This window comes from Perca flavescens, chromosome 18 (assembly GCF_004354835.1).
Source record: "Perca flavescens isolate YP-PL-M2 chromosome 18, PFLA_1.0, whole genome shotgun sequence".
Lineage (NCBI taxonomy): Eukaryota > Metazoa > Chordata > Actinopteri > Perciformes > Percidae > Perca > Perca flavescens.
Window position 1 is genome coordinate 24,753,536 of NC_041348.1, and position 16,010 is coordinate 24,769,545.

Consider the following 16,010-nt stretch of genomic DNA (forward strand, 5'->3'; position numbering starts at 1 on the left):
TTCATTTTCTCCTACTTGCCTATTGTACGTTTTACTTATCTATTTTTTATAGCTTTAGTTACTTTGCATATTCATATTAATTATACAAAATATTATGAATAATCTGTGATGTATTAAAGTGGATAAAGATGAGACTTTATTGATCCAGTGTTGAAATTCACATGCTAGCTGCCAAGTCAAACTTCTTTTATTTTGGTGAAAGTAACTCAAAAGTAATGCAAAAGTAGTGTAACGCATTACAATTCAGAGACAGTAATATTGTAATATAACTAATTACTCTCAAATGACAGTAACTAGTAATCTATAATGTATTACATTTTAACTTGCCCAACACTGAAAATAAATACTGTAGAAACAAAATGACCTCTGAAAACCAGGTTGTCTTTTTGCCCCCTGGGGGATGTGTGGAGCTGGAGTCGTTACAACACGCAGACAGGAGGTTGTGAGGTTTATTGCAGATGAGCAGATGCAGCCACAACATACATACATGAAGGACAAACTACAAAAGACAGCCCGGCCCACGGTTAATCAACTAGTACAAATATATAATATACATCTTAAGTATATAAGTATTAATACATACATCTTATTCCAGGTACAAATACAACCACATTCAAGCACAGCTCAAACATATCACTACAACTGTTGAAAAAAAGATGAATGAGAAAGCTTATGACACATTTTAAAACAGATAGGAAAAACGAGGGAATACAATTTGTGTCTCAATCAGCATGATAAATTATATCATTGATCCGTTTCCCCCTTCTTTTTTTTTTACAGTAACAGTGATCAAATTGATTGCTATGCCATGGTTTAGATAGCAATAATCCAAATGGTGAAAAGGTGAGGCTTCAGTGGTAAGCAGTGGTGGAAGAGGCACCCAAATCCTTTAAATATGTAAAAGTACCAAAACAAAAACAATATAAACATAATTCAGTACAAGTAAAATTCCTGCCCTCAATCTCTTATTTAAGTAGAAGTACAGGAGTACTATCAGTAACATGGACTTAAGTACTCATTCAGTATAACAATGTAACTGTGACTGATTATTACAAATGTTATCATAAATAACAGTATTAATACTGATCCATAAATGTGTAATGCCGTCTTGACTACTTTATATCGTAGACTGTATATAGAGAACTTAACTATAAAACAGGTAATGTTGGTAATTTAGTCCAATAGTAAACAACCTCCAAATGGTCACATGAGAAATTAACACATCTATATGTAAAAAAAAAATAATCTGTGAAATATATGATCGTTTTACTTTTTGGGGCCTCAAAAAGTTATATGATTGAAACCATGTGGAAAGTTAAATGGGAACTGTTTCTCTGATGGAACTGCTGACAACTTAAAGACATCTGAACCTTGACATACACCGCCTTTGTTTTAGTTTTTTTTTTTTTTTTTTTACAATAAATTGTATTTTATAAGCTTATTATGATCAATCGTAATCTGTAAAGTAACCAGTAACTATAGCTGTCAGATAACTGTAGTGAAGAAAAAAGTAAAATATTTCCTCTGGAATGTGGTGAAGAATAAAGTAGCATAAAACTAAAATACTCAGGTAAAGTACAAGTACCTCAAAATTGTTCAATAATTGGGTAAATGTACTTTCCGCCATTGGCGCTACAAGTGACCTGTTTGATTGGTGGGAACTTGCTAAAGCTTGTGGGTAGTGTAGTGTAGTGCAAGGAACTCTTTACACAACTGAAATCAGATAAATAGTTTAACAATCCAAAAGTCCACCTAACAGTATCAAACTGTGACTCCACGCAGTTTCTGAATTTGACTCATTGAGAGCCATCAACATAAAGAACTATCAGTACAAGAGGAATTAAATAAATAATAAATAAGAAAAAGAAACAAAACTATAGTGCATACCTTCAGTACACTTTGTCTTATCCAGTCAAGTCACATCCAGTTTGCCAAACATTTGTAATAAAACAAAATAAAAACAGATATAGTTTTACAAGTTTGAAAATTGGACCATTAGTGAAACTTCTTGCTGGGGTCTTTGGCGTGGTCCAGTAGAAGGTGGCAGGGTGTGAACCGGCTTCCGTAAACATCCTCAAAACGTCTCATGATGCTCACAAGACGCTCTGCGCCCATCGAGTCTACAAACCTGAACGGACCTGAATGCACGTGGCATTAAAAGAAAAAAAAAGAAGAAAAGTAGGATCAGTACTGACAATACAGAGAAAGCTGTGTACTTCAGGGCAGCAATTTTACAAGAGTTATGGATTCCATTTTGATTAAATTGATCATTGATAACCTACAAAAGGTTATGATTTCACTCACTTCGGCCGAATATTCGTTGCCTTGGGCTTCCTTTGTGTTGCCGTTCTAAACTCCGGTGGATTTCTGAGGACTATGGTTAACTGCTCCTCAGATCTCAGCAGGGTAAATCCAGACAGCTAGCTAGACTATCTGTCCAATCTGAGTTTTCTCTCGCACGACTTAAACAACTTTTAAACGTACACGTTCCACCAAAACAAGTTCCTTCCGAGCCTTTTTTGCAGCGTGCTGAGCACCGCCCAAGACGATTGTGATTGGTTTAAAGAAATGCCAATAAACCAGATCAGGTTTTCCTCCCATCCCCGAATGCTGTGTGGAGTAGCCAGACTCTCCTCTAGCTCGCTTCGGAGGAGGGTCTGGCAAAGCGAGACTAAGAGCACAATAATGCAGCCTTTTACGAGCTGGAATTAACAGGCATGTTGCTTTATTAAAGCTCACAATTAAAAGAAAAGGTCTAGGGTCAGCACTATTGGAATATCAGCTGAACATATTTATAATCACAGTTCAAACCTCTTTAATCTACCACTGAGTAGAATGTAGAGAGCCAATGGCGCCTGGTTAGCTCACCTGGTAGAGCAGGCGCCCATATATAGAGGTGTACTCCTCAATGCAGCGGCCGTGGGTTTGACTGCAGCCCTTTTCTGCAGGTCATTCCCCCCCCCTCTCCCCTTTCAAGTCTAAGCTGTCCTATACAAATAAAGGCCTAAAATGCCCAAAAGAATTGTCTTAAAAAAAAAAAAAAAAAAAAAAAGAATGTAGAGAACAGCTTCCCAAACTATTTAGAGCCCAACTGCACCGTTGTGGTTCAATAATGATCAAGGATAATTTATGTTTTTCTGGACTGGAAAACAAAGTCAAAATCGAAAGGTAATTTGGGAGGGAAAGATGGTTACAACAGCATTCCCCCGTCACGCAACACTGTGGGGACATTGACTAAATGGAAGTTTAAAATCATTTAATTCTTCTTCTTCCAAAACTATTTCTAATGTAAATAATACATTTGGTGTTATTATGTAATTATGCTTTTTTTAATCTGTTAAAATAGGCATTATTGAAGGATAGAAGTAACACACTATTAACATAACAGGTGATTCCAAACTTTTGAACTGTAGTGTATGAGTCTGGTTCAGGATGTGTGTTAAGTATGAGACCTACCACCATGGAAGGGAGGGAAGCCGCAACCGAACACGGCTCCAATGTCTCCCTCTACTGGGTTTCTCAGTATTCCCTCCTGGAGACACAGAACTGCCTCATTTACAAAGCGAGACACCAGCCGGTACTGGCGGTCAGAGTCTGAAGAACTGCAACAAACACACATGATCATGTCAAGAGAGGAAGATCAGAGTGATGAGTAGATCAGACCAGAGGATGTTGACTTACACTGCAGGAGGAGCTGCCATGTTGTATTTCTTCAAGATTTCTTCAGCTTCAGGATTCACACTCCTGTCTTTTGTTCCACCTTCATAGAGGTATATGCCTTTTCCAGATTTGCGACCTACAATTAGTAATAAAGCACATATTAGACTCACTGAGCGCTAGGTGATGCACGAGGGTTCGGTTAGCTAGGTTAGTTAGATCACTAACAAAACAATGTAACAGTGGGTTAAAACTAGGCTTTCTTGGAGTCACTGCCTAAATATTGTTTCTCAGTATGGGCTCGATATTTTCTGATGGACAAAAACAGACAATGCTTTACATAAAATTGCAAATATTTGTAATTTTAATGTGGTGAAAGGGACAGGGAAAGCAACTGATACTAGGAGGATGGTTTAAAGAGTTTGTAGATAAGTGACCAAAAACACATTCTGCCTGTTTCAGTAAAAATCTGAAAAGAAAATGAACTATTTCTCCAGAAAACCTAATGTAAAGTGCAATATGCAGTATGACAGCACTGCATCTTCACATGGGCTGAATATTTAAATTACACATTAGTGGTATGAATTAATGTAATGACTATGTTAATGCATCATTTCTCATCAAAGTTTTACCTTTGAAGCCTCTCTCTGAAAGATCACTAAGAATTGTGTGGGCAGAATGTCCTCCTTCAACACCAAAGGCCTTGGTCAGATTCTACATGCAAGCACACACATCGACATTAGTGGAATGTATTATATTGGTAATTCAGGAAAAAAAAATTCAAGAGATTAGGGCTGCACAATCTCTCTCTCTCTCTCTCAATTTCAATTTCAATTTCAATTTCATGTTGCTTTATTGGCATGACAAAAAATACATCTGTGTTGCCAAAGCAAAGAACAAACATACAAATAAACAACAACAAGGAGTAAATACATTTGATATAATAATACAAGTAAACAGGATAATTATGATATAAATGCAGATACTTAACAAATTCTGTGCATGTCCCTCAAAGGGTACGTTGAAACAATAATATATATATATATATATACAGTACAGGCCAAAAGTTTGGACACACCTTCTCATTCAATGCATTTTTCATTTTTATTTTCATGACTATTTACATTGTAGATTCTCACTGAAGGCATCACAACTATGAATGAACACATATGGAATTATGTACTTAACAAAAAAGTGTGAAATAACTGAAAACATGTCTTATATTTTAGATTCTTCAAAGTAGTCACCCTTTGCTTTTTTATTAATAAGGAAAAACATTCCACTAATTAACCCAGACAAAGCACACCTGTGAAGTGAAAACCATTTCAGGTGACTACCTCATGAAGCTCATTGAGAGAACACCAAGGGTTTGCGGCGCTATCAAAAAAGCAAAGGGTGGCTACTTTGAAGAATCTAAAATTTAAGACATGTTTTCAGTTATTTCACACTTTTTTGTTAAGTACATAATTCCATATGTGTTCATTCATAGTTTTGTTGCCTTCAGTGAGAATCTACAATGTAAATAGTCATGAAAATAAAAAGGAAATGCATTGAATGAGAAGGTATGTCCAAACTTTTGGCCTGTACTGTATATAAAAATTATATTCTCTCTCTCTCTCTCTATCTCTCTCTCTCTCTCTCTCTCAATATGAACTGGCGCAATAAACATCGCGAAAGACAAAAATTGCTCTTAATTTTTAGTTTAATTTGTTCAACAAAAGAATGTTGGAAATGATTTCCTTTCATTTGTTTTAAATTCAACAAGCAACTTTTTGTATTTTAGCAGAATACTGAAACCAGCAGAAAGGCAGAACTGAGTACTCTTTAACATCTGTTTATCTATCGCAAGTAATATCGTTATCACGATGAACACATTGATTCCCAGTGTGGGATCAATGAAGTCTATCTTATCTTATCTTCAAATACGTTATCTCATATTTCATATTTTCCTCATATCGTGCAGCTCTAAGAGATAATACAGTTGCTTTCAAAGGCAGACCATGTTAATTCAATTGGCAGTAGCCAAGAGCCAGACAACATTACCTCTGCTACGTGTGCTGCTATATCCAAACCAACTTCGTCAGACAACGATACAGGGCCGATGGGATAACCAAAGCTCGTCATCAGGGAGTCCAGTTTCTTTGGCTCAGCACCTTCCTATGAAACAAAACATATGTAATTTTGAGGCTGTTATCTGTCTGGTACGCGGAGAATCGAATCCACTGATGGTGTGTTTTAGTTGGAAAGGGGCCGAGAAGAGCAAGACCTGTAATCTCTCTTTTGTGAATGAGTTCTGTATTTGCCTTAGATAGGACTCATTTACAGGATGTTGCATAATGATAATAATCCCTGCATTTAAAATCACCCCACTGCTGTAGTTAGCCATCTCAACGCAGATAGTTTGACACATCCATCCCTGGCTAATGTAGCTTCACAAGAATCCCACTAACTTTACTGCATTCTGAACATTTATTTAGAAGAATAAAAAAAATAACTTAAATGTTTTTCCAGTGCTGCGTTATATCTGTAGTCCATCACTTTTTTTCTGAGGAAATTCTTTTGCTTACCTGCAAAAGTATTATAGCCTCTGCCATTGTCTGAAAGATGCAGCGATTGGCGTAAAACCCTGGACTATCCTGTGGTTCAGGGGGTCGGCAGGCCGAAAGAGAATGAGACAAGATGCAGACAAACACGCCAAAAGATTAATACGATAGTAAGTAACAAAGTAGCAAAAACGTTGCTTAAAGCACTCTTTCAGAGTTGCTCTCACCCTGACAACAATGATAACCTTGCCCTGTTTGAGGCCCACGCTGACAGCAGAGGCCAAGGTGTCTTTAGAGGTCTCATCTGTGGTGATGATCTCCAGCAACGGCATCTTGTCCACCGGGGAGAAATAGTGCATGCCAATCACCTGCACATGCACAAAACAATAAACAGACATTGTCTCAAAAATGTCTTTTTTTTACAGTGTGGCTCCTGTTGCTCCTAACAGCGTTGTTAACAGCCACAAAGCACAACAAAATAAGCTAAGGGAAAACTAGGCATATTGACACTATGCTCAATAATGGAAATGTAACATTTTCAGTACTGATGAAAAAAAAAGTGTTAAGGGTTAAGTATGTCTGACCTTTTCAGGGCGTTTGCTGGTAGCTGCGATGTCCTTGATGGGCAGAGTGGAGGTGTTGGAGGCAAAAATGCAGTGGGGAGAGATTACCTGTGAAGGGAGAAAAATAGAAAATTCTATGCACCATACATTTAATTACCAGGACAAGAATGCCAGGTAATTCTGCAAAGGTGGAGGACGGTACTATATGATTTGGGCCTGATGTTTTTTTTTTATTTAAACCTCATTAAAGGGGAGATAAAGTGGAGCTTTCAGAGAGTGAGTCTTTAGTTCTGCAGCCAAAACGTGTACCTGATGTTGTTCCAAAGAATCCAGAAAACGATTCAATATCAATAGTGACTGTGGGTAACTGATTGTGATTAAAGAGCCAATCAAAACACTTTTTAATACAGACCATTTTACTGGACAAAACTACTGGATATACATATAGTATAGATATTTTTATTCTCAGAGAGCTACTACCTTTCATGTGTAAAAAAGGTATTTCTGGAACAGTTTAAGATGGTCTGTCCAAACTCTCAAACTGAAACTCTATTTAAAGTGAAATTCCAGAGACTTCCAGGGGACTGTACTCACCGCCTCCACCTCCTTGAGGACTTTGTGTTTTATATTGATGTCCTCGGACACGGCCTCTATCACTATGTCAGCAGACTGGAAACCAGAGTAGTCAAGCTGGACTGAGAGATTGGACATTGTGACGTCACGCTCAAATGATGTCAAGGCTCTCTTCTTCACCTTAGTGTTAAGACTGAAAACAAAGAGAACATTTTTGAAAATAACACCTCAACGATGATCCCATTCCATTCTTCAGAGTTGTTATGACAGCCACTTGCTTTAAGCATTTTTGGAGGAATAGCGAAATACTAATTTGCATGTGCATCTTACCTTTTGTAGACCTGCTCATGTCCCCTGCTGATGCTCTCCTCTGTGGTGTCCTTTAGGATGGCGGTCAGGCCTTTATGTACTGATACCTGGGCTATACCAGCACCCATCAACCCTGCACCCAGGATTGCCAGCCTCCTGACACACAAAACACACATTGTACAGTCTTACTGCTGACATTGATAGTGCAAATGTTTGGGGTGTTATTAACAATATTTCACTCCTGTCTGCAGCTCTTACTTCACGTCCTTCTCCGGGGTCCCAAAGTGGTTTTTCTTACAAGTCACTTGACCATGGTAAAGGCCAATCAGAGCATTGGCCTCTGAAGTCATTGCCAGCTTCCCAAAGTTCTGTGTAAGAGGCAAAAATAGACTTTATTTAGAATTTAGTCAATGTGGTACGAGAGCCGAGACCATGGTGACTTATAGTGTGTTCCATTTGTACTCAGAACTCAGATTTTCCAAGGTCAAAGTCGGAAACACGCCCCCTGACCTCATTCCCGGCTCCGAGTTCCGAAGTCAATGGAACGCACTATTATTATTGAGACCTCACGGCTGAATTGTTAAATTGTAGAAACATCCTAGTCAGTGTTTTGGCTAAAATAAATGGCAAAAGGTTTTTATACAGCTGAGAAAGAAAAAAAAGAATAGTTCATTTTTCACAAACTCACCTTACTTTCAGCCAGATAACCTGCCTCTGTGCCGTGCTCCAGTCCAGTCTTGACAGACTACACATTCAAACAAAAGACAAAATGACACACATATGAGCAGAATCAAGTGGAAATGCATGTATCTTTTGCTACTTCCAATTCATGAATTCCTCACCTCAATGATTTTGATAGGAGCAGGGTAGAGACCTTTAGTCTGTTTCTGGACCTTCTCACTTGCGGTCTTATAGATCATCTTCCTCACCTGACCCAGGCCTATCACTGTGTCCTGCAGCTCTGCACAGACACACCATGACAATTTACACACGTGGACCATTTAAATATTTATGGTGCATTTACAGCCTGACAGGGATATCTGCATGGCCGATTTTCCAGTTAGAGCTCATCACAGACATAGTATCAGCGAGTGGATTGGTAAACGAGTAACAAGAAATTGCAGTAGAGCAGGGGTTACAAGGTCTGACAGTGTGGGCCCATGCTCACATGCTCTGTCTTTTACAGGTGGTGCTTTGGGGAATGTACTAGAATAGTTGTTATTCAATGAGTTATGCTGTGGGCTATACCCTGTTTGCTTAGTTTTTTAAGCCTTTACATCTTGGCAAAGTGGCACCATTAAACTTATGCTGAATTAGGTGTTAGCAGTTCCTGTTTGCAACTGTCACTGGATTACTTAAAACGTGAAGATGTGATGATTCTCACGGGCAAGCTCTGGAGTTTTAAAGAGCGTCTTTTTTCTATGATTTCTAAGTGGATTTATGGACATTCAGAAAAGTATATATTCTATTATTGGATTATGATTATTGATGCATTAATGTGTACACCACTTTGATGTTGCAGCTGGTAAAGGTGGGGCTTATTTTAATTACTTTGCATACTGCTAGGTAGCTTCTGAATTCCCACCAATGGTCAACAAAGCCTTATCTTATTTCAACCTATAATAATACATAATTATTTATTTGTTAATCATATGTTGTGTTCATAATCTCATCAGCAAAAGTAAGTTATTACATACTTGTAGTGCAGTAAAAAGTACAATATTTCCTCTGAATCGTAGTGGATACAAGCACAGAATAGAAAATACTCAAATTAAGTAGAAATACCTCAATATTAACTAAAGTACAGTACTTGAGTAGATTTACTTACTTTTCCCCCACTGGGTCTCAGGCTGTTTCTGTTATTAATGATTGCATATGAATTCATGCTCTCCAATATTGCTTTTGTGTTTCCTGCATATCTGCTCTCTGGATATCAAATATGTAATTGAAAACAGTCGTGAGATAACGCCTCAAAACATGATTTGCTGACTGTATGTACCCTAAATCATTGAAAGTCTTTGCACAACTAGAAGTGAGCAAAGAGATCTAGTGAGATTAGGGCAACTAGTGTGAACCAGGATTCACTCACTCTGCATGAGGCTCTTCTCCTTTGTAAGGGGAACCTGCTTGTTGGAGATTCCCTTGGCCACGCCCACTGCAACTTCCTCGAGGTATTCAATAGTCCTCTCCTCTGCAGGCTTCGTGCCAGGACCTGGAGGAAACAAACACAGAGTTGAATCCCCTCCCACCCTCGCCTGGAGGAGCACATCACAGAAGATCACAGCAGTGTAGTACAGCAATGAAGAAATGCCACATGCAGAACATACCCAGAGGGTCCACAAGCAGGTGCACTAGACCCATCTTCTTAGCTCTGTCTGCGCTGATGTTCCTGCCTGTCAGCATCATATCCAACGCTTCGGGGAGACCCACCTACACACACACACACACACACACACACACACACACACACACACACACACACACACACACACACACACACACACACACACACACACACACACACACACACACACACACACACACACACACACACACACACACACACACACAGGGTTGCAGATAAAAGAAGCTCTTGACCTTAATATACCCCACGTCAGTAGCCACTAGCACAATACTGAGGCAGTATTTTCAAGACATTAAAGCTTTAGTGCGTATTTTCTCTCTCCCCCATGGATATTTGAAGTAATGACAACTAAACTGGGTTGCATCCACATGATACAAGCCTTCCGTGATCACGCACCACCCCTACCCCTCCTTCATGCAGTTGCTTGTAACCAAGGAGGACACGGAGGATGAAAAAAAACATGATGAACTCTTCAAAAGAGGTAATTATCTTCACTTGAGTTTCTGCGAGCGAAAGTCGCTTGTGGAGCTGATAGTCTTAATTAGCTTTGTAGCAACACATTTTTCAATGGCTTGAATGTAACAGACGTTTATTAATATCGAAAAAGGTACGCACTAAAGCTTTAACTGAATAACGATGATTAATACTGATTAATATGAGTGTGTTTATGTTTACCAATTTAGGCAGTCTCTGAGTGCCGCCTAATCCAGGCAGCAGTCCCAGCTTCACCTCTGGTGTCCCCAGGAACGTGTTTTTGCTTTTTGTGGCGATTCGGTACTGGCAAGCTATCGCCAACTACAGAGAAGAGACAGAATTGAGATTTTGTGGTCAAATTTTAGTCCACATAAGCAGCATTTTTCACACCTAATCTGTTGCACAGTTGCACAGTACCTCAAGGCCTCCACCCAGGCAGAAGCCGTGGATGGCAGCGACAATAGGGATGGGTGACTTCTCGAACTTCTCAAGGTTCTTCTGAACTTTGTGAGAGAACCCCGCGGCCTCCTCACTGCTATTGGCAGATTGGATTATTCTACGAGTAAAGAAATAAGGTATGTTAAATTATTCCGTTACACGTATTTAACTGAATTTATTATTGAATTTTGTATAAAGTCAGTTTGCTTGCAATTACGAAAGTTAAAAACTAATTTAAAATGTGTCTTCCCTCTGGTTCAAACCACACACAAGTGGAGGAGTGACCACACATACAAGTACTGGAAATGGTTGTTCAAGCGCTAATGAGCCTACTTGATATCTGCCCCGGCGAGGAAGTTGCCAGGCTTGCGGGAGATAAGGACGACACTTTTCACAGCACTGTTGGCCCAGATCTCCTCCATCACCGCCATCAGTTCAGACTGCAACTGCCATGTCAGGGTGTTCACCTGCATATACACAAACACATACACATGAATGCACACGCTCTGATTAGTCATCATGTCACATCTGTCAGAGTGAGAGACAGAGACAGGTAGTCACGACTACTCTCTGACATGTATGCACACACACACACACACACACACACACACACACACACACACACACACACACACACACACACACACACACACACACACACACACACACACACACACACACACACACACACACACACACACACACACACACCTTGGCTGTTGGATCATTGAGTCGTATAACTGCCACATCATCCTTGAGCTCGTAGCTGACGTGTGTTCGAGCTTGATGGAGAGAACAGATGAGAGCCAGACAGAGGGTTACCAGTAACGCACTATGCTAATTTCTGCTAGTTTAACATGATCCCTTGAGAATAATAGCATAAATACACTTGAACAGTGCCCTTGCTCAGGACACCTGGGCATGTAGGGAAGAGTTGGAACTGGCAGGGCCCAATAAACTATCGTGTGAATGTTTTACAGCCTAAATCTGAATGTGGCCAGACATCTACACAGATACTGAACAGCAAAACCACTATTGGCTGGTCCGCAAAGGCAGACGACACACCCTCTGACAGATGTAACCCACGATGATGAAGATATCAATATCAGTTTATTGTTTGAAGCAAACATTACACTGGACAGGCTTTAGTCCGATATCTAGAATATAAAAAATATGTAACCTATAGAATTCTATGGAGCAGTTTTTTTTAACTATTCCACTGACCTACAGGTGGCGATAATGTGCCAATATACCCAGCATTGTGCCAACACAGGTAGTGGAGAAGAAGACTGCACGCTAGTAACTGTGGATAACATAAGACGTTATTTATCCCGAGAAAATTGTGGTATAAATAAAACAAATCATAAACAATAAAGATTATCAGTAAGGTGCAAAAACCAAATGAACACAATGTCAGAAATGTCAAAATAGTGTTACCGTTAAAGTATCATAAATACAACTAGTTAACAGTAAAATGCAACTTCCAGATATACACAATGCTAAAAAGGTAAACAGTAAATAAGCAAGGGTCATACAAATAAACAGGTTGATGGTTAGTTGTAAGGATGTTAACACCACAGGTTTTAACAACAGCTTTGCAAAATGTTTCATAAAGAAAATGCATTCAATCTGTCTGTTAGACCTCAAGGATACACACTTGTGTGTTTTGATGAGTCAATACCGCATGTAAACAAGACTTGTTTGTTAGAAAAAAAACTCCACAGGGCACCCATATGTCAGTTACAATGCTAACAAAGACTTACCTCAGCTAACATTTGACTAAAGATTTTACAGAAGGGGGAAAATGGCTACAGGCTGGGCAGGGCAGTATAATTAACCTCCTTAAAACCTTTCACATATGGAAGCCCACACAAACTCAATAATTTCTAACTTTAAGTAAAACGGCATAATATATTGGCAAATCATCAGTGTGATACCATAAGTGTGTGTAAATTAGATGGACCAATTGGCATCAAGTTTCTATTTACCTGCCAATGATGAAGACAATGAGAGGCTTCGGCTGGCATGACCTAAGAAACAGCGAGAGAGGCAGTGAGGACTGAGAGCCCAGAATGCTCTCCAATAAGGAAGAAGAAAGAGTGAGTACCACACTGAGCCTTTTATATAGAGCTGCAACACACAATCATTTATAATATTGATACGATCTGAATTATTTTTTTCAATCAACCGATTCATTACTTTACTTTACTTTAGGCCTTTAGATTCCCATAGGAGATGGTGTTAGGCCAGTATATTCCTAGGAAGCGTCTGAGGCAACGGTTGGTGAAGGTCTGCAGCTTATTGAGTATGGTGGTGATAATTCTCCAGGTTTCTGAGCAATAGAGTAGAGTGGTTTTTATGTTTGAGTTGAAGATTTGCAGTTTGGTCTTGAGTGACAAGTTTTTTGCCTTCCAGATATTGTTTAGCATGTTGAATGTTGTCCTTGCTTTTCCGATCCTGGCTTGGACATCGTCTTCGGTGCCACCTTCCCTTGAAATGATGCTACCAAGGTATGTGAAGCTGTTTACATCCTCTAGTTCATTTTGATCCATGGTTATGGGTGTATTGTTCTTGCTGTTGATACGCAATATTTTAGTTTTGAGAGTTTATTTTGAGACCGAGCAGAGCGGCTGTTTCCTCCAGTTTTCCAGATTTTTCCTGCATCTGTTGATGTGTGTGAGACAGTAGTGCCAGATCATCTGCGAAATCGAGATCTTCGAACTGCTCGGTCAAGCTCCACTGTATGCCGGTTCGTCTATTGTTGATTGTTTCTTTAATCACCCAGTCTATGCAAAGGAGGAAAAGAAAGGGTGAGAGCAGGCACCCTTGCCGCACACCAGTCAGGACCTCAAATGCCTCCGATATACATCCTTCATGGAGGACTTGACATCTCGTCCCATGGTAGATGCTTCTAATGATGTTGATGATCTTTGCTGGGATCCCATAATGAGCCATCAGTTTCCACAGCCTTTCCCTATCCACACTGTCAAAGGCTTTTTCGAAATCTATGAAATTCACATAGACAGGCGAGTTCCATTCGATGGACTGTTCAATAATAATCCTGAGGGTGGCAATTTGGTCTCCACAGGATCTGTTGTTCCTGAAGCCAGCCTGGTTTTCCCTCAGTTTCTCATCGACCCCCTTCTGGAGCCTCTCGAGCAGGATATGTTTGAGCACCTTCCCAGGTGTTGAAAGGAGCATTATTCCTCTGTAGTTTTTGCACTGCCGGAGGTCTCCTTTCTTGGGGATTTTCACGATGTGGCCATCTCTCCAGTCGGATGGGACATTTTCTTCCTCCCAGATGGTTTTCATGAGGTGGTGGAGCATGTTGGTGGAGGTTTCAGTGTCGGCCTTAAGAGCTTCCGCTGGAATCCCGTCTGGTCCCTCTGCTTTCCCTCCTTTCAAGGCCTTAATGGCTTTTCTGATTTCCGTCTTGGTGGGGGGGTTGCAGTTAATCTCCAATGGGTTTTGGGCTATTGGGATATCTGCTGACAATAGAGGAGGCTGCCTGTTGAGCAGGTCTCTGAAGTGTTCAGTCCATCTCTTCACCTGGTCTTCCTTGGTTGTGAGGAGTACACCCTGTGAGTTTTTAATGTGTGCCTGTGCGTGTCTGAATTTGCCTGTGAGATTTCTTGTGGTTAGATATAGGTCTTTCAGATTTAGATTATGATAAATTATCATAGGTTAAATTATCCAACAATATATGAAGTAATTCAAATAAGATCGACCTTTAACAGCTGCAAAATTAAAGTGGTGTACACATTAGTGCATCTGCATCAATCATTTTAATAATTATTCTAATAATATAATAAACATAAAATGGGCCATTCTGAATGATGATTAATTTTACTTTTGGTACTTTTAAGTATGTTTTGATGCTAATACTTTTGTAAGTACGATAGTGAATGCAGGACTTTTACTTAAAGTAAACAGCTTTATGTAGACTTTATGTAGCGTTATGTAGGCTATTATAGTGTAGTCCTCTAGAGCAGAGGTTCCCAACCTTTTTTCCTTGGCGCCCCCCCTACTCATGTCTGAGAAAAGCTGAGCCCCCCCAAAAACCGAAGTTGAGGTAACTCTCGAGATAGAGCCTTACTTTCTTTTTTGATACAGAGCAGTTATCAGCACTGTTACGTTTCTCCGCCATGTTTCATTCATAAAATAGTGATGCCGAGGCGGCAGGAAAGACGAGGATACAACAAAATATATAGTTTTCATACAGACTTTTGTATACATAATATATTTTAGTGTATTATCATAATTTGTTTAACGTGCAAATATTTATTTTTTACCTCAACCTTAAACCAGATAAAGACTCGCGCCCCCCCTGTGATCTTTGCCGCCCCCCCTGGGGGTGCCCGGACCCCAGGTTGGGAACCACTGCTCTAGAGGACTACACTATAATAGCCTACATAACGCTCCTTAAACCTAAGGAATAGATCTGAACACGTCTTCCTCCACGTATATGCTAAATTTGTATACTCTGTCTCTGTTAACATTTGAATGACGTAGATTACAAGTAATAAGTTTTAACAATAATTTGGCACAATTACTAACTAGTTTTTTTTTGTATCTCCCCTAAGCGTGCAAAAGAACCATTCTCTTGTCCACTCTCAGTACAATTTCACAAATTATTTTTAAATATTAAGCTTGAGGCCAGCTGCTAAGTCGCCTATTACAAGTTCAACAAATCTGTGAAAACAAGAATGTAGCATATGCCATTAACTAACAAAAAGTGTGCAATTCACCATTACATTTGTCGACTATAAAACAGATATTAAATTATTCATTTTGTATCACATACCTGACAATGGAGGACATTTGCTAGTTGCAAATTTGGAAAAAACTCCAGCTGCACGAAGAACTGCCATCTCCACCTGAAACTCTTCAAAAAGGTGTTGAGCACACCGTGCGCACATTAAATATTCTGACCGTTGGGGGCGCAAAAGTGTCGATAAAGTCGATAACAGGTTAAGGACCTCAAAGCACGCTGAGATATTGCCGTCGCATAAAATGTTCTTGTACTAAAAACGTTATCTTTTTTTAACTTATCTTGTCTTTTTTAGTAAAGCAATACATTATATGATG

The 16,010-nt window shown here is 39.5% G+C and overlaps 1 protein-coding gene across 2 annotated transcripts; it reads right to left on the bottom strand.

Annotated features, from left to right (window-relative positions):
* Positions 1–1,520: 1,520 nt before the first annotated feature.
* On the bottom strand, positions 1,521–15,853 carry hadhaa (hydroxyacyl-CoA dehydrogenase trifunctional multienzyme complex subunit alpha a). 2 transcript variants are annotated; one of them, XM_028605567.1, is made up of 22 exons: positions 15,727–15,853; positions 12,911–12,952; positions 12,147–12,225; positions 11,634–11,704; positions 11,256–11,389; positions 10,902–11,040; positions 10,686–10,805; positions 9,973–10,075; positions 9,735–9,857; positions 8,488–8,606; positions 8,334–8,390; positions 7,904–8,013; positions 7,667–7,801; positions 7,358–7,529; positions 6,785–6,871; positions 6,428–6,568; positions 6,225–6,293; positions 5,701–5,814; positions 4,290–4,371; positions 3,682–3,796; positions 3,457–3,602; positions 1,521–2,138 (listed from the first exon to the last, which is right to left on the bottom strand). In XM_028605567.1, exons 2-22 carry the CDS (start codon positions 12,947–12,949, stop codon positions 1,996–1,998), a joined length of 2,298 nt encoding a protein of 765 aa, XP_028461368.1. In that variant the 5' UTR covers positions 12,950–12,952; positions 15,727–15,853; the 3' UTR covers positions 1,521–1,995. The 2 variants fall into 2 exon arrangements, with proteins under 2 accessions (XP_028461368.1, XP_028461367.1); XM_028605566.1 differs by lacking the exon at positions 12,147–12,225.
* Positions 15,854–16,010: the final 157 nt, after the last annotated feature.